This window comes from Peromyscus eremicus, chromosome 11 (genome assembly GCF_949786415.1).
Source record: "Peromyscus eremicus chromosome 11, PerEre_H2_v1, whole genome shotgun sequence".
NCBI lineage: Eukaryota > Metazoa > Chordata > Mammalia > Rodentia > Cricetidae > Peromyscus > Peromyscus eremicus.
Genome location: NC_081427.1, coordinates 52007722 through 52026388, shown reverse-complemented (window position 1 = coordinate 52026388; position 18667 = coordinate 52007722). Strand labels below are relative to the sequence as shown.

The 18667-nt window shown below is 39.2% G+C and overlaps 1 protein-coding gene across 1 annotated transcript in view; it reads right to left on the bottom strand.

Moving 5' to 3' along the window:
• The window catches only part of Rad17 (RAD17 checkpoint clamp loader component), a 32175-nt gene that overhangs the window by 6391 nt on the left and 7117 nt on the right, over positions 1-18667 (bottom strand). The window contains exons 5-14 of the mRNA XM_059276225.1: positions 12403-12559; positions 9765-9901; positions 9343-9395; positions 9088-9213; positions 8791-8860; positions 6695-6806; positions 4782-4964; positions 3332-3417; positions 3073-3219; positions 136-285 (exon numbers count right to left, since the gene is read on the bottom strand). Of these exons, the coding sequence (XP_059132208.1) occupies positions 136-285; positions 3073-3219; positions 3332-3417; positions 4782-4964; positions 6695-6806; positions 8791-8860; positions 9088-9213; positions 9343-9395; positions 9765-9901; positions 12403-12559 (1221 nt within the window). The remainder of the gene's footprint in view (positions 1-135; positions 286-3072; positions 3220-3331; positions 3418-4781; positions 4965-6694; positions 6807-8790; positions 8861-9087; positions 9214-9342; positions 9396-9764; positions 9902-12402; positions 12560-18667) is intronic.

The window sequence follows — 18667 nt, the reverse complement described above, 5'->3', positions numbered from 1 at the left end:
TGATGAGGCTCATGGTGTACAGTCTAACTATGTAGTTAGTACAGGAGGACTTGAACCCACGATCCTCTTACCTCAGCCAGCAGTGCTGAGATTATCGCTTAAAAATTTACTTTTTTTTTTTTTTTTTTTTTTTACCTTTTTATGTATGAGAAACCACTGAGGTTTATGTAAGGGTCGAAAGCTTGATCCTCCTCCTTGGCAATGAGCAAATCCCCGGGATTTATTGGAATGCATCACACCTCTTGTAGCTACAGATGTACTATATTCCCTGAGTAAAGAGCGTGTCTAGCAAGTGAGACAAGATGTGAAACAACATTTATGAAATACTATTTTTCACAGTACCTACACAAATAAGACTGCTGATACTTAGTTACTTTGCATATATATTTTCCAACATCATCAAAGCCTTAAAAATACTGCTATAAAATTATTTAAAACAAACTCAACTGAGACACAGGGATCAAAGCACTGGGTGAACTACTGAGCAGGGTCTTCGGTGGGGTTGGTAGGGTCTTTGGTGGGGTTGGTAAGGTCTTTGGTAGGGTTGGGAGAAACAACGTTTTGGGGCAACAAGAAAATAGTAACAGCCAGGAGGTGGCAGTGCATGTCTTTAATCCTATCACTCAGGAGGCAGAGGCAGACAGATCTCTGAGTTCGAGGCCAGCCTGGTCTGCAGAGCAAGTTCCAGGACAGTCAGGGGTACACAGAGAAATCTTGTCTCAAAAAACAAAACAAAAAAACTAAACAAACAAAAAAAAGAAAGAAAACAGAAAATAATGACAACATATTACTAAACTATTTTTATCTTGTTGCTTCTTAAGACAAGGTCTCCTAAGTAAGCCAGACTAGTCTTAACCTTGATACCTCCTGCCTCACCTTCCTGAGCACCAGAATTATAAGTGTGTACCATTATGCTCAACCTAAATTAATACTAGCTAAATTAACAGCAACTTTACTAAGTGTGATATAGCCCTATTGTGGTTTTCATAGAATGGTGTCTTCATTCATGTGTGATATTTGCAATTATTTTCCCATTTTCCACCAAAAACTAGTATATAATATATAAGCGATTAGGTCAATGCGGCAAAGCAGAAAAAAAGCAAACAAAGGTTAAAAGTATGCAAGTTTTCAGTGTATTGCTTTTCAACTTACATATGGATTTGAAATTTTCAAAATGAAAAAGCAGCAATTCTGTGCAGACGTGATAATGATAAAAACTGAAGGTGATGGATATGCTGATTACTGAGTTGATCACAACTTAGTGTATACAGGAATCAGAACATCATACTGTACCTCCTATACATGCAAATACTTTGTGATAATCAAAAAGTTTTACAAATAATTATTTGTTAAAAATTAAGTGAAGGGGGCTGGAGAGATGGCTCAGCAGTTAAGAACACTGGCTGTTCTTGCAAAGGACCTGAGTTCAATTCCCAGCAACCACATGGTGGCTCCCAACCATCTGTAATGAGATCTGGCGCCCTCTTCTGGCTTGCAGGCAGAACACTGTATACATAATAATAAATCTTTTAAAAAAAATTAAGTGAAGGAAAACTGAGTAACTATTAAGTTTTTAACATCTTTCTTTAGTTATTATTATTATTATTATCATTATTATTATTATTATTTGTTTTCAAGACACGGTTTCTCTGTGTTACAGCTCTGGCTGTCCTGGAACTCACTCTGTAGACTAGGCTGTCCTCAAACTAAGAGATCTGCCTGCCTCTGCCTCAAGTGCTGGGATTAAAGGCGTGCACCACCACCATCTGGCTTTTAACTTTAATTTCTGAAGCTAATGACATATTATAACCAGAAAAATATTGATGCATCAGACCAGTGCTGTCCAATTGAACTTCTTACAATGATGGAAATGTTTTATAGATGGGCTGTTCAATATAGTAGATACTAGATACATGAGGCCATCAATACTAGTAATGTGGTTAGTGTGACTGAGGAACTGAATTTTACATTTAAATTAAGTAAATGTTGTACTGGTCAGACCAGTATTAAGATATTATGAAAAAATACACAGGACACTTTGGCACAGGCTAATGGGACATGCCTGTTGTCTTAGACATTAGGGAGGTTGAGGTAAAAGATCACTTGAGTCCTGGAGTTTGACACCAACTTGAGCAACATAGCAAGGTCCTATATTTCAGAAACCTAAAATGGATGGGCAAACAGCTCAGGGGGAAGAAGCACTTGTCGAGTAAGCCTGATGACCTGAGTTTGACCCTGGAACCTATTAAAGTGGGAAGAGCACCAACTCCACAGAGCTGTCCTGTGACATCCACCTGGCCCCACGTTAAAGGAAAGAAACGAACAGATCACTGCTTTTGGTGCGGGGGATCAAACCTAAGGCTTTGTATCCCTAAGCATGTGCTTTACCACTGAGTCACACTTCAAGCTAATACATGTTTTATAGTTATTTTAAAAACATAAAAAATATTGTTTTAACGTTCAATGACTGCCACATTTTCTGAGTACAGGCCTCAGCACTTAAGGGCACTTGCTGCTCTTCCTCCAGACGACCTGAGTCTGGTTCTCAGCATCCAGGTCAGGAGGTTCAGAACTGTAACTCCAGCACCACATGCGGACACCCATCTACACGTAATTAAATAAGTCTTTGAAAAATGTTCTGAGTCTATGTTAATTTTAAAATCAGAACGCAGAGGCTGAAGAGATGGCTCAGTGGTTAGGAGCATGTGTTGCTCTTATAGAGGAACCAGGTTTGATTCCTAACACCCACATGATGGTTCACAACCATCGATTACTCCAGTTCCAGGGGATTCAACATCCTTTGCTGCCCTCCATGGACATCAGGCACTTATGTGGTGTACATATATATACACAATCACACACATAAAATAAAATAAATAATATAATAAAATTAGAAAAGAACATCAGAAAACATTAGTGCTATGTATCATCAGAAAAATCAAATAAACACTGGCTTGGATAATTAGATTTAGCACAGTAAGTGAGAGTCACAACATACATTAAATAGAGATAAAGCCCAATTTTTTCCTGAAGAAATACAAAACATACAAAAAATAAGTTAAATGATCTTACATTCCAGTCACCACCGAGGACATCTGCAAAGCTCAGAAATTCACTGGCTCTCACAAGATCATCTACTTCCACAAAGAAATCTATGTAGTTTTGGTGAAGGTATAAATTAAAAAAGTCTCCTGGCATATGTGACATTTCTACTATTTCCTATAAAAAGAGGCATAAATATATAAATTTTAGTGCAAATGCAGTGAGCAGATATTTATGCACATATATAACACATATTAAGCCAAGTCCCAAGTGTTACAAAGGCCCTTACCTCAGGCTGAACAAGTAACGTATCCCGTTCATGCTCTGATAAGTGGGCAGGCAAGCGAGGTGAGTCTACTTCTGTTAAAGGTGCTCCTGTAAGAAAACTTCTGGGATTACTAAAGCTAAGGTCATCTTTACAATCATAGCACTTTCATATGCTGATTTTCAATACTTTAGGTACAATATTGTCAAAACACTAAGGAAGCTGTTAAAAATTGAAAATCAAAACTACTAACAAGGGCAAAATTCAGAATTCTGATGATTGGATTATGGCTTTTCTTTTCTTTCTTTTTTAATTTATTTTTCGAGACAGGATTTCTCTGTAGCTTTAGCTATCCTGGAACTAGCTCTGTAGACCAGGATGGCCTCGAACTCACACTGCCTCTGCCTCCCAAGTTCTGGGATTAAAGGTGTGCGCCACCACTGCCCGGCTAGATTATGGCTTTTCTAAACTTAAACTCATTTCATCTTTAGCTCTGGGCTGTTTTCTCCCTTGCCTTGTCTCAGTACGAAAGGCTTGTGTTGTGTTTACTGTGTAGGAAGAGGCTGTTCTACCCTCAGGAGCAGGAAAGCTGCACCTCAACACAGAGGTTAGAAATGACCACTGGGAAGGAAGAAGGAATTAGGTGAGAATGGGCACTGAGGCTGGACACTGAGGTAGGAAGGTGAGATGCCCAGAGCCAGCTGAGTGTTTTCACCAGACTTGCCCTGCACAGAGTTTCCATTTTGAAGTCACAGTCTCTTCCTTCAGCGTCATACTGGTATCTACCACATAAAGAACGGAAACCGGGGATTTCACTGAAGGGAAGTCTGGGAGGAGGGCAGGAGTGGAAAGGTTAAATGGACAGCGAGTCAGTGAAAGGAGCCAGAGAGACCTGAAGCTGCCTGGCACCTGGCCCAGGACCCCAGTATTTGGAATTGAGTAGTACAATAGCTTTGGGCTACCAACTTTTACCACTCAAAGTCTAGATCAGTGGTTCTCAATCTTCTTAACACTGTGACCCTTTAATACAGTTCTTCATGCGGTGGTGACCCCAACCATACAATTATTTTGTTGCTACTTCATAACTGTAGTTTTGCTACTGTTATGAATTGTAATGTAGGTATCTGTGTTTTCCGATGGTCTTAGGCGACTCCTAGGAAAGGGCCATTACCTCCAAAGGGGTCCTGACCCACAGATTGAGAACTGCTGGTCTAGATGGAGTGGTGTCCTCAGGAAACTATAATTTACAGACATGAATATGGCCTACAGTAGTGGTCTGATGTTACTTCAGCTGGAAAAAGCTGTACAAAGGTGAAGACATTTTCCTGCTACATTTTAGCACTGGCTCTGCAGTTTGGCAGGGCCCCAGCTCCCTCTAATAACAAAACAAAATACAAGGCATTTCAAAACACAGAGTATCTTATTTGTAAAGAGAGAGTACAACACATAAGAAAACTGCAGGAGAGTTTCTTACTTTTAGAGTACAGAATCTTCCCCAGAGCTCTGAAGAGAAAGAGAGAAACATCCTTTCCACCAATAGCTTGGATCTCTTGATTTTCCAAAGCATTTTTATGTTTCCTTCTTTGCTTTGACTTTGATATTGCAGCATCCGATTTCAATGACATTCTCTTTTTCTTTGACCATAAGTTGTTCTCTCCTAAATAATATACATACAAATGATATTAAAAAATCAAAATATGAAAACTAAAACTAAGAGTATTTCAGACAGTTATACTAACCTTTTTCTAACAAGCAGTAACTTAATATGACCTTAGTGAAAAGTCCTCTCTGTTGCTAACTATTAAAATGGAAGAAAATGTCATTTAAATTGTCTTAGGAGCTGGAGAGATGGCTCAGCAGCTGTGAGCACTGGCTGCTCTTCCAGAGACCAAGGTTTGGTTCCTGGAACCCACATGGCAGCTCACAGTTATCTGTACCTCAAGATCCAGGAAATATGATGGCCTCTTCTGGCCTCTGTGGGCTCCAAGCACACATGTGGTACACAGACATACATGTAGGCAAAACACCCGTACACATAAAAATTTTAAAAATAAAATAAAATGTTTTATAATCCCCAACACCACAAAAATAGTATCTCATGGTATCACAAATTTTCAGACATAACACAGTAATATAATCATATCGCCTTGTTTTTTTGTTTTGTTTTTTTTTCAGTGTTTGTGCAAGGTACTGTTTCTGATGGATGCTACACAATAACTTTACCCTCACAGAAATTCTATGGAGGCAGAAGATAATTATTATAGGTAAAAGACTGAGATGGGCCAGTGAGATACTTATCAGGTAAAAGTGCCAGCTAAACAAGACGGAGAACTTGAGTTTGATTCCACAAGGAAGGAGAGAACTGACCCTTCAAATTGTCAAGATGATTTTTATAATTGCCCCCATAAATCTTGATAAACATTATTTTCTCTTCTCTTTAACTTTCTGAGTTCAAAACAATAATCTGTTAAGGAGTCAGGATCTCAAACGGTCCCATTTAGGTTTCTAACTCCTAACTCCTATACTGAATCTAGCACATTTATACTTCCACAGGATAAACAGCATACAGACTGGTGTTAGTTGTATTAGGGTACCATTTTTCTATGGTTATTAAGCACACACACACACACACACACACACACACACAGAGAGAATATGCCTGTTACAACTCCGAATAAGAACACCAGAATTAACCAAAAAAAAAAAAAAAAAAAAAAAAAAAGCCGGGCGGTGGTGGCGCACGCCTTTAATCCCAGCACTTGGGAGGCAGAGCCAGGCGGATCTCTGTGAGTTCGAGGCCAGCCTGGGCTACCAAGTGAGTCTCAGGAAAGGCACAAAGCTACACAGAGAAACCCTGTCTCGAGAAAAAAAAAAAAAAAAAAAAAAAAAGAACACCAGAATTTCAGATAGATTTTGTGAGATCAACACATAGCTTTCATTTCAAGGTCAATTTTTTCAACACCATGTGAACAGTTTGTTAAATGTTTATGTTAAGTACTATGCAGTCGGATATAATTACTAGAATAAAAACATAACTCATCATCATTAGTGGAGCTATGCTTTACTATGCCATGTTTATCGGTCCTTTTGTATCTAATGGAGTACATATAAATACTATGAAAAAGTTCAAAAGTTATGGATTATTTTGCTTCTAGAATATTCTATTAAAAGCTTTCAGACAGTGCCACCTACAGGCGACTAAACTACATACTCATGTGCAGTCTGGGCTGAGAATAGACAGCATTGTGGTAAAGTGCCTGCCCACCCTGTGGAAGACCTGGGACTGGTCCCGAAGCACTCACAGGAAGTTGAAGCTGATTTAGCTCCTGACTACGCAAGAGAAAGGCACCTATCACTGCTCTGTGAAGGTGTCTTCTAGTTAGTTACCCTTGGAGGAAGAAAACTGGAGGCTGTTTATTGCACTTCGGATATCACCAGAACACCCTTGACAGAGCAACTCCAGGGACGTTTTATCAGGAACAACAACTCTTCCTCCACTCTGAAATGAAGAGATTCAATTTTAAAGCTGTCTTGTTAAAACACAAACACATACACAGAAACTACAACCCATTTTGAGAACTGAACATATACAAAACATAGACAAATTTGAATGTCTAAATGCTTGCACAGCCCAGGTATGGTAGGACAAGGCTATAGTCCCAGCATGTGGGAAGCTAAGGCAAAAGAATCCTAAATTCTAACCCACATGGATGACTGAAAGAGACCCTTTCTCAAAAACAATGGGATTAAAGGCGTGCGCCATCACTGCCCAGACAAAAATCATGTTTTCAAATGTTACTTTATGTTTTTAATTTTATGCCTGTGGGTTTTTTTGTCTGCATGTATGCATGTATGTGCCTAGTGTCCTCAGCAGTCAGAAGACGGCATCTGATCCCCTGAAACTGAAGTTAGAAACAGAAGTTGACCTTCCATGTAGGTGATGGGAACTGAACCCAGGTCCTCTGAAAAAGCAGCCGTGCTCTTAACCACTAAGACATCTCTCCAACCCACTGAAATTATTTATGAAAGTTGTCTGTCTTCCCAAACCAAACTCTGTCACAGAATTAACACTTAGTGAGTATCTTTCTAGACTTTCTGTGTGCGTGTATCTACAAATACATTCCAGATCTCCAAGTCTATGCAAACATGCAGAGTTAATGGTTTTTTGAGGTTTTTGTTTTGTCTGAGACAGGGTTTTGCTGTGTAACAGCCCTGGCTGTCCTGGGACTCACTTTGTAGACTGGGCTGGCCTCGAACTCACAGAGATCCTCCTGCCTCTGCCTCCCAAATGCTGGGATTAAAGGCATGTGCCACCACTGCCTGGGAGAATTAATGTTTTTTTTTGTTTTTTGTTTTTGTTTTTAAAGATTTATTTATTTATTATGTATACAGCATGTATGACTGCAGGCCAGAAGAGGGCACCAGATCTCATTACAGATGGTTGTGAGCCACCATGTGGTTGCTGGGAATTGAACTTCGGACCTCTGGAAGAGCAGTCAGTGCTCTTAACCTCTGAGCCATCTCTCCAGCCCAGAGAGAATTAAAGTTTTTTGTTTTTTTTTTTAAAGTATATATATATTTTTTTATTAAGATTTATTTATTTATTATAGGTACAGTGTTCTGCCTACATATATGCTTGCAGGTCAGAAGAGGACATCAGATGGTTGTGAGCCACCATGTGGTTGCTGGGAATTGAACTCAGGACCTCTGGAAGAGCAGCCAGTGCTCTTAACCACTGAACCATCTCTCCAGCCCCAAATTAATGTTTTTAATCTAGGTAGAATTATAGTATTTGTTTTCCGTAAGTTTAAATTCTTACCAAATACCACTGAGGTGATTTTTTTTTTAATGTTAGTAGCTTTAAATCTCTACCATTTTTTAAAATGTTATTTAGTGAAGGGCTGGTAAGACAGGTCAGTAGGTAAAGGGACTTGCTGCCAAGCCTGACGACCTTAGTTCCATCCCTGGAGCCCACATGGTAGAAGAGGAGAGTCAACTCCTCCAAGGTGTCTTCTGACCTCCACATGTGACCTGGGCACACCTGCCCTCTCCATACACAAATACACATGAACACAAAATAAACAAGAGTGTAATAACATTTTAAATAATGTCATTGATAGCCTTTGACAAATATTTTCCCCAATAAGGAACAATTACATTAATGTAATGGTTTTTTAATACAACTTTGAGCATTTTGGCAGGGCTGGTGATGGAAACCAGAGCCTTCACAAGCTAGGAGGGCTATACCATGAAGCTAGTCTCCGATTGTTTCCAACTTTTCACACTTGTGAGACACACACACACACACACACACACACACACACACACACGCATGCACACACACAGAAAGAGACAGAGAATGCTAAGATGTGTATTTCTATAGCAGTAGAGTGTGCTCTGAGGTGTCATCAACCATTTCTCCAAGTTACACACCATTTAAGTGTGTTTTTCATAGCTACATATAAGTCTTAAATTAGACTTACCTTACTAGCTTCTATAGTCACAATTCTATTAAGAAACTTCATCATAATTGTTGGTGCCACAGGGTTGAAACTGTAAAAAGAAAAAAAGATGGTGCTTAAATGATTAATTTAAAAACAGTTTAAACTGGGTGGTGGTGCACATGCCTTTAATCCCAGTGCTTGGGAGGCAGAGGCAGGTGGATCTCTGAGTTCAAAGACAGCCTGGTCTACAGAGTGAGTTCCAGGACAGCCAGGGCTACACAGAGAAAGCCTGTCTCAAAAAAAAAAAAAAAAAAAAAGCATAAAAATATTTCTTACCTAATGTTTGAAATAGAACACTCCTCTTGAATCTTTTTGGGAAAGAGTAATCGCTGATTGTTATCTCCACTGACACTGTCAGAGATTATAAACACAAGAGGGCACCGACCAATCTGCACATACTTCCTAAAATAACAAAATAATGTTGAAACTCAAGCAATTTAGCTGTTCATGCTAGGCAAACGTTCTAACACAGAGTTACAACCCCCACCTCTAATGTGGAGTCTTAGAACACCGGACTTCACTGACACTCACCTTAGAATCTCATGTAAAGCATGAGAGTCTCGATAAAACTGGTTAGGTAAGTCCTGTTGAACACATGGGACAAATATTAGCTCAGTGATAGTCCACTGCATATTTATTTTTAAACTTACATTTGTAAAGGAAAAACATTATTTATCCAATGTATCTTGATCACAATTTTCAGAGAAATTAAAGGAAAGTTATTGTCATTGAGAAAGTTAACACTTTCCACAGATTTCTTTGCTTTTCTATACAGATGGCATTGCAGTTGAAAACTATGTTAACATTCAGCTACTCTACTTTAACCTGTGCTATTCTGTTTATGATTACTGAAAAAACCTTCAGGTCTCTGCTATCTATCACAAAGCCACTATTAGTGCGTCTCACAATTGTTTACACAACAGCTCTAGCAGGACTTTAAAAGCTGTCCTTACTTCGACCAGAATTATCTTCTTATCAGTTGTCAGGTCGTCTCCGAGCATCTGCAGTTTGTTATACTTGGTAGCTCTTAACAGAAAGTCATTGAAGACTGCTATCTGAGACTGGTATGGAACTATGTAGACTTTTGATTCTGAAAGGAAATACATTTATCACTTTATTTTCAAGTCATATACATTAACATTAGACATATACTGTACACATCAAATTCACTTATATGATACAACTTACAATACTGAAGACTACCTTAAAATTATTTGAAATGGTTTAAAATTAAAATATCATTCCAAAAGACTGGTATGATGGACAAGAATAATTTTTCTATTCCAATGAAAGTAATAAAAAGTTAATTGACTTCAAAAACAGCGGCTGGGCTGCAGATACGGCTCAACAGTTGTTAAGAGAGAGAGAGGACTCAGGGTTAATTCTTGGCACTCCCATGACAGCTTATAACTGCCTGTATTGCCAATTCAAGGGAGTCAATGTTCTCTTTCAGCCTCTGGTGGGCAGAAGCACACATGTGGTACATAGACATACATGCAAGCAAAACACTGATACATATAAAATAAAAATAAAGCTCACTTTAAAAAAAGCTGTTATTACTTTGGTCACAGAATATAGAAACATCAAACAGGAACCATGACAAGGTTTCCTTTCAGCTGGCTAGCCTGCACAGTAGTGCCAGCAGGTACTGTGCAGGTTGCTGTGGGAGGACTGTCGTCAAGTCTTACTCTGTTACAGACCCTATGTGCTATACCACTTAGGCAAAAAGGACTCATTAGTGTAACAGCAGTGAGTTTTTAGAGGGACTCTAGCTGTTTCGTAGCTGGGTTTGTGGTCTGCTGCACAGAAAATAAAAGTAATGTAAACTATTATTTATTACAAAATACAAAGTAATTTAAGCCTAGTCAAAACCCATTGCTGGAGAAATCACAGCCCACAGTGAAGAAGCTACTGCTCTTGTTTTGCTAAAGGGCTGTGATATGACCATTAAATAATTGTATTTATACCTACAGATCAGTATAGCCATTAGCTTGTTGGAGAAGCCAACCCCACCCCCACCCCCACTTATACAGTGTGCAGTGGTAACTGCAGAGACTCATAACTGATTAAAGTGACGACAATTAAGGGATATTGAATGTGCAGCCATAAAAAGAACATCTTTATCACCCCCTCCAAGACTCAGGAAACACCATGGACGAGGGGAAGAAGGAATGGAGGTGGAATGCTACCTTCAGATCAGGACATCACTACTGAATTTTTGTTTTGTTCTGCATTATGAGACAGAGTCTCTCTGCATAGCCTGGCTGTCCTGGAATTCACTATGTAGATCAGGTTGGGCTTGAACTCAAAAAGATCCTCCTGCCTCTGCCTCCCAAGTAATGGGATTGAAAGTATGCCCAACCATGCCCAGCCTCACTACTAGATTTTAAATTATTTGTGTTTTTTGTTTTGTTTTTGGAGACAGGGTTTCACTATGTAGCCCTGGTTGGCCTATAACTGACTCTATAAACCAAGGTGGCCTTGAGCTCACTGAGGTCCTACTGCCTCGGCCTCAGGGATTAAAGGTGTATGCCACTAATCCTGGCTGAGCCCAGAAAGTTTGAGAAACAGTCAACATTAAAATAAAAACTGTCCTACACAGCTCCTCTGACTCAAAGCAGCTTAGGAGCTGTGGCTACTTCCAGTTTAAATACCTACATCATCAGTAAAGAATAAAAGCTAAAATGCCAGTGTTAGAATAGATGAGCCTATGTATAAAGCTACAGTGTAAAACTTTAAATTGTTACTGTCATTTTTAATGTTAAAGCTCCCTCCAAATTCCAAAGACAGTCTTTAACTTATGTTTCTGATTTTTTTTTGGGGGGGGGGGGCGCGGGGGGTATTCTTTTGAGACAAGATCTCACTGTGTAGCCCTAGCTGGCCTGAACTATCTACACTAGGCGGCCTGGAACTCACAGAGATCTGTCTCCTAAGTGCTAGGATGAAAGGCATGCTACCATGCCTGCCTGCTGCCTTGGGTTCTGAAGTGATGTCATTTTAACAAGTATTTCACAATGTTTTGAAAGGCAGGTTCCTTTCAGTCCATCCTGAGGGCCTGACTGACACTGAAACAAAAAAGCTTATGGTTTAGAACTCCATAAATAATGAAAGCCTGAGACCCTGTTAACCCAGTGTGATGCCACATGCCTATAATCCCAGTGCATGGGAAGCGAAAGCAGGAGGATCACAAGTTTGGGGCAAACCTAGGTACAAGAACACTGTCTCAAAACAGCAAAAACTGGGCAGGCTCAGAACCTACAGTGAAAGGAGAGAACTGACTTCCACATGCAAGCCATGGCATGTACAAGTTTGTGCATACACATGTGTGTACACACACACACACACACACACACACACACACAATCAATAAATAAATGTAAAAATAAATTAAAAAACAAAAATCTGCTTGTTATCTCAGAAAAGAGTTTAAATTTAATTTCCTAAGAACCCCTTTCTCCTCTCTAGTTCGGGCATCTCACTTTCTCCTCAAATTGACAAGAATGGGAAGAAAATGTGCTCTAACACTTGACCTGGAGTTTCATTAAGTAAAGCTTTCTTTGCAAGCTCTAGCACCTTTACAGCAGAACTTACCTAAGTGAAGTAACTCCTTGGAATCATCTTTTTGGAAGTCTGGAAAAACGGGATTAACCCATTCCTGTACTTGGATCCCATGCTCCTTTGATAGTATTTTTACAGTAGTTGTCTTCCCACATCCTGGAGGACCTGTTATGAGTAAAATAGACCCACCCTAAAACCAAATACAAACACTAATTAAAATCCACAATTACTAGAATGCAACACAATTTTTAAGTTTTTCCTAGCACTTATTATTCCTAAAAAAGGTCTATTAAATACCTAATATAAACAAATTTCAAAACTAAACTTCAGATGAATTAAGACGATTGTTTCCTTCTGAAAATTCCTCAAGTCCTATGCTGTGTATTTCTCAAAGACAACTTAATAACTAAACTAAAACAATTGAACTTTAGCTACAAAGAGCACAGGATATGAAACAGGACTCTTAGAGGCTGAATTCATAAAATTCAACTGAAGGGGCTGGAGATATTATTCAATCAGGAAAATGTTTGCTCCATAAGCATAAGGACCTGAGTTAGATCCCTGGCATCCACGAGCTGGGCCTGGGTGTGAAGCTTACAAGTAGAACATCTGCTTAGACTATCTGAGACCCTGGTTTGACTCCCCTGCCCCTAAACATAATCCAAAACAAGAGCAGAATAAAATGCCAGGCTGACAAAAGGCTTACAGAAATTCTGAGTAGAGGCTTACAGAAATCTACAACTGTACTTTATTTATTTATTTACTTTTGGTTTTTCAAGACAGGGTTTCTCTGTGCAGTCCTGGCTATCCTGAAACTCTCTTGGTAGGCCAGGCTGGCCTTGAACTCACAGAGATCCACCTGCCTCTGCCTCCCGAGTGCTGGGATCAAAGACGTGCACTATCGCCTGGCATTACTCCAGTATTTTTAATAGGACAATAGCTTAATATTTTCTAAGTTAGCAACTTTACAAAGCACAGCTACTGTCATAATGAGAACTAATGAAACTTTCAAACAGATCAATTAAAATAAGAAAGCTCATGTGTGGGAGATACTGTTTTGTTTTGTTTTTTTTCATGAAATATGGTGGTCTCTAGTTTCTAAAATAGGAAGTAGAGCTACATTCCAGAAATTCTGTGTTCAGTCAGAGACTTACAGGGTAGTTTCTCTCAAGAATCTCAAATCAGAACACTGACTACTCTAGCACCCAACTGTTACACAGCTTTACCATGTTTTTTTGGGAGGCTGAGACAGAATCTCACTATGTAGTCCTGGCTGGCCTCAAACTCAGAGAGATCTGGAATTAAAGGCCTGTTCCACCATGCCTGGTTGCTTTACCATATTTTGAAGGAAAGATACCACGAAAAATAAGAATCTAGCTAGATGGTGGTGGCATTCACCTTTAATCCCAGCACTCATGAAGCAGAGGCAGGATCTCTGAGTTTGAGGCCAGCCTGGTCTATAGAGTGAGTTCCAGGACAGCCATGGCTACACAGAGAAATCATGTCTTTAAAAAAAAAATTAAAATAATAATAATAATAATAATAATGTCAGTAATTTCGGAATACTTACAAGACCCCCCCCCCCCCCCCGCAAGATTACTCTTATTTATGTGTGTATATGTGTGTGTTTAAGTGTTACATGTATGTGTGCCCACAGAGACCAGAAGAGGGCACTGGATCCCCTGGAGTTGAAGTTACAGACAGTCTGTGAACACAACTGTTGAGGGCTGGGAACTAAACTGGGTCCTCTGTAAGACTAGCAAATGCAGTCAACCACTAAGCCATCTCTCTCCAGGCCAATGGCAATTTTCTAAGGTAATTTAAATAAATTTATTTTGACTAAAATAAATCAGAAATTATCAAGTTACTTTTTTCTTTTTTAAAAGAATGTCTTGTGGGCTGGAGAGATGGCTCAGAGGTTAAGAGCACTGACTGCTCTTCCAGAGGTCCTGAGTTCAATTCCCAGCAACCACAAGGTAGCTCACAACCATCTACAATGAGATCTGGTGCCCTCTTCTGACCTGTATACTAAATAAATAAATCTTTAAAAAAAAAAAAATGTCTTGCAATTACTAGTATCATTGAAACTTCTATCAAACACATATACGAGGCCTTGGGTCCAATATCCAACACCATTATAAAAATAAATAAAATACTTTTTCTTTTTTTTTTTTTTTAAAGATTTATTTTATTTATTATGTATACAGTGTTCTGCCTGCATGTGTCTTTGCAGGCCAGAAGAGGGCACCAGATCTAATTGCGGGTGGTTGTGAGCCACCATGTGGTTGCTGGGAATTGAACTCAGGACCTCTGGAAGAGCAGTCAGTGCTCTTAACCTCTGAGCCATCTCTCCAGCCCCCAAAATACTTTTTCAACACTTATAAAAATGTATACACATGTCCAACAGTAATACTTCTGTAAGCTTAAGTCATAATAGGGAGTATTAAGAGTGCACTCTAGCAGGTCGTGGTGGTACACGCCTTTAATCTGAGGCGGAGGCAGGCAGATTTCTGAGTTCGAGGCCAGCCTGTTCTATGGAGCTAGTTCAAGTACAGCCAGGACTACACAAAAACCCTGTATCAAAAAACCAAAAAAGAAAAAGAAAAAAAAAAGTGCACTCTAATAATAACAGAGTCCTAAGGGAAAAAATAAAGTGGACACTGAAGAATCTAAACTATTAGCTGTGGGTAGGAGGATGACCAAAAACAAATTTTAAACACCATGGATATAAGAGGTCCATCACTGCCAGGTGTGGTAGCTCATACCTATAATCCCAGCAATTGGAGGCCGAGTTGGAAAGACTGCTGTGCATTCAAGGACAATTTAAACTACATGGTGAGCTCCAAGCCAGAATGGGCTACAAGGTGAGACCATGTCTCAATCTTTAAAAAAAGGAGGATGGCCCTCTAGGATAAAGCCCTTGTACATATAGTACCACACACAAAAATGAGGAGAATCCGTTCCTTTCAAAACAACTAAAACATTAACTCTTTCACTCTGAAGTTGAAAATTAAAAGGAAGCCCTAACTTAAGCAATGGAAGTGGCCTGTTAACGACAAGTCAATATAAGTTCATCGTTCATCAATATTAATACTAACAAATGTTCCATTTAGTAGGAAATGTTCATAGGGCACAGGGTACAGGGGACTCTCTAAAGTTGTTTTTAAATGTTGTTTATAAATCTCAAATGTTGTTTTTAAAAGTCTATTTCAAAACTGGGCTGGAGAGGTAGCTCAGGGGTTAAAAGCACTGAATTATCTTCAAGAAGACCTGGGTTCTACTTCCTGTAACCACCTGGTGTGGGTTACAACTGTCTATAACTCCAGTTCCAGGGAACTGATGCCCCCTTATGGCCTCTGTGTATGCTACCAGCATACATGTGACGCACACATACAATCAGGCAAAACACTCATACACATACAAGAAAAATAAATACATCTTTATAAAAAGTTACAGGATAAGATTTTAAATTCATCCCGATTCTTCAGTTGGGCTGTGTTTTAAAGTGACTAACCAGCCTTAGTTAGTGATGGCAGATTTTCTTTTACAGAAAGCTATCTGTTAACAATAGAAATAACAGAATATTGAAAACAGACATTTCACAGCCTTAATCAGTGATTCAGGAAAGGAATGAAAATGGACTCTAAAACACATAGGAGAAAAATCACCAAGAAACTGTGCACTCACATGCTACCAAAGTATTTCCTCAAAGACTACGGGGCAGCTAAAAGAGAAAGGTATTCTACAATGAAGTGTTAAGACTGTTTCTTCCCTGAATAGGAATCTCATTTACACAACTGTAAAACACAGCTCTCTGAACAGATGAAGATAGGTTTCTTCTGTATCCCAGAATCTAATCAATATTTATATGTATAATTCAGTTATTATTTGGCTTAAAGGGGCTTATTGGGAAATGTTATTATTTTTACTACTTTCTACAGAGAAAATATTTTCCAGTTTCAAATAACCCTGGACTTTTGAATTACAACCTATTTTTATGTTCAAGCTATCTGTGTATTATTTCTCCTGCAGTTGTACATAAAAAAAAAGAAAAGAAAAAAAAAAAAGACTGTTTCTTCTTCCCTACTCTAGTGACCAAACTAAACATCACACACAGCAGGAGAAGCCTGGTGCTATGTGCATGTCTATATAGTATCAGCACTCAGGAATCTGAGGTAGTGAGGTTCATAAGCCTAGGAATTCAAGCCTAGCCTAGGGAATGTAGTGAAATCCTGTTGCGGTATATTTGTTTACAATGTGTGAAGATATGCTGCTGTGATTGGTCTAATAAAAAGCTGAATAGCCAATAGCTAGGCAGGACAGATTAGACAGGGCACTAAAAGCCCAACTACAAAATCCCAACTCTAGCAATAACAAAGGTCTGAGGATGTAGCTCAGTGACGGTACAGTGCCTGCCTGGCTGATTTAAGACAGTGATTGATCCTACCATGGCAAAGAAAAAACAGAAGCATCCACTTCCTGATGCATCATAATATAAAACATGCATCGTGATAGATGGCTCATACTGAAAGTTTCTATCTGAATCTAACCAAGCCTATAAACCCAATTACTCAGGAGGCTGAAGTGGGAATATTTGAGTCCAGGAGTTTAATTCTAACCTGGGCAATATAGTGAGACCAAGTTTCCAAGAGGACAAAACAAAGATTTGGAAAATACAAAAACAGGACACAAGTTACCCAGTGTCAGAGGAAACAAGTCAACACCCATATCCAGAGATGAGGCTTTTATTGTCAACAGGCCTGATCTCTTCAATTAAGTCAATGTCTTATAGAAAAAGAAAAATTAAAAGAGACAAGATTAAGAAAAGGAAACAGCTGGGCGGTGGTGATGCATGCCTGTAATCCCAGCACTCAGGAGGCAGAGCCAGGAGGATCTCTGTGAGTTTGAGGCCAGCCTGGTCTACACAGATCCAAGACAGGCACCAAAGCTACACAGAGAAACCCTGTCTCGAACCTCCCTCCACAAAAAAACTTTGAAGTGAGGTCCAAAGCACCTAAAATAACAAAATAAAAGGGTAAGATGTTAAGGCACTGTGTACTATCTCAAAGTATGGCTGAAATATCAGGGTTTTTTGGTTTTTGTTCTGTTTTTAAAATTGGGTTTCTCTATGTAACCCTGGCTGTCCTGGAACTCAGATATCCTCCTGCTTCTGCCTCCTGAGTGCTGGGATTAGAAGCATACACCCACCACTGCCCTGCCTGTTGTTTTGAGACAGGGTTTCACTATGTAGTCATGGCTGGCCTAGAACTTGTTATGTAAACCAGCATGGCTTTGAACTAAAGAGATTCTCCTGACTCTGACTTCTAAGTGATGAGATTAAAGGCGTGTACCAACACACTCGGGCTGAAATGTCAGTTTTAATTTAATATATAAGACTTAAGAGAAAAAGGAGGGTACATTATAAAGATATGACCTCAAATTTTAAAAGACAGATCAAGAGGAAGAGAAAATAGACTACCTTAAAAGGAGGGGCTAAGAATAATTGTGGAATAAGGAAGTGAAACGAAACATCAGGTTAACATTATTGAGGACTAAACAGTTAGGTTTAGGTATAAATATGTTTTTTTTTAAAGGATATAGTTAGTTGTTGTTGTTTTTTTAAACCACTACTATGTAGATTCCCTGCTTGCTTTGCTGTGAAATAATGAGATGTACTAAAAACACTAGCACCTCCATTGGCTTACTACATGGACTCAGGTTGTCTAAGAGCTTTTACCCACTGAACCATCTCCTGGCCCCCAGAAGAGACTTTTTTATTAGAGAGGACGGAAATAACAAATCAGGAAACTTTTGTTGAAGGTAATATGAAGATATATAAACAAAGTGATCATAAAAAACTAGCTTCTTGGGGCTGGAGAGATGGCTCAGAAGAGCACTAGCTGTTCTTCCAGAGGTCTTGAGTTCAATTCTGAGCAACCACAAGGTGGCTCACATCCATCTATGGTGGGATCTGATGCCCTCCTCTGGTGCAAAGGTATACATGGTAAATAAACAATTTTTTTAAAGCTTTTTTTTTTTTTTTTTTAAGATTTATTTATTTATTATGTATACAGTGTTCTGCCTGCATATATGGCTGCAGGCCAGAAGAGGGCACCAGATCTCATTACAGATGGTTGTGAACCATTACGTGGTTGCTTGGAATTGAACTCAGGACCTCTGGAAGAGCAGCCAGTGCTCTTAACCTCTGAGCCATCTCTCCAGATGGCTTTTAAAGCTTCTTGCAAGGCAAGGTGGCTCATGTTTATAATCCCAGAACTTGGATGAGTCAGGAGGATCA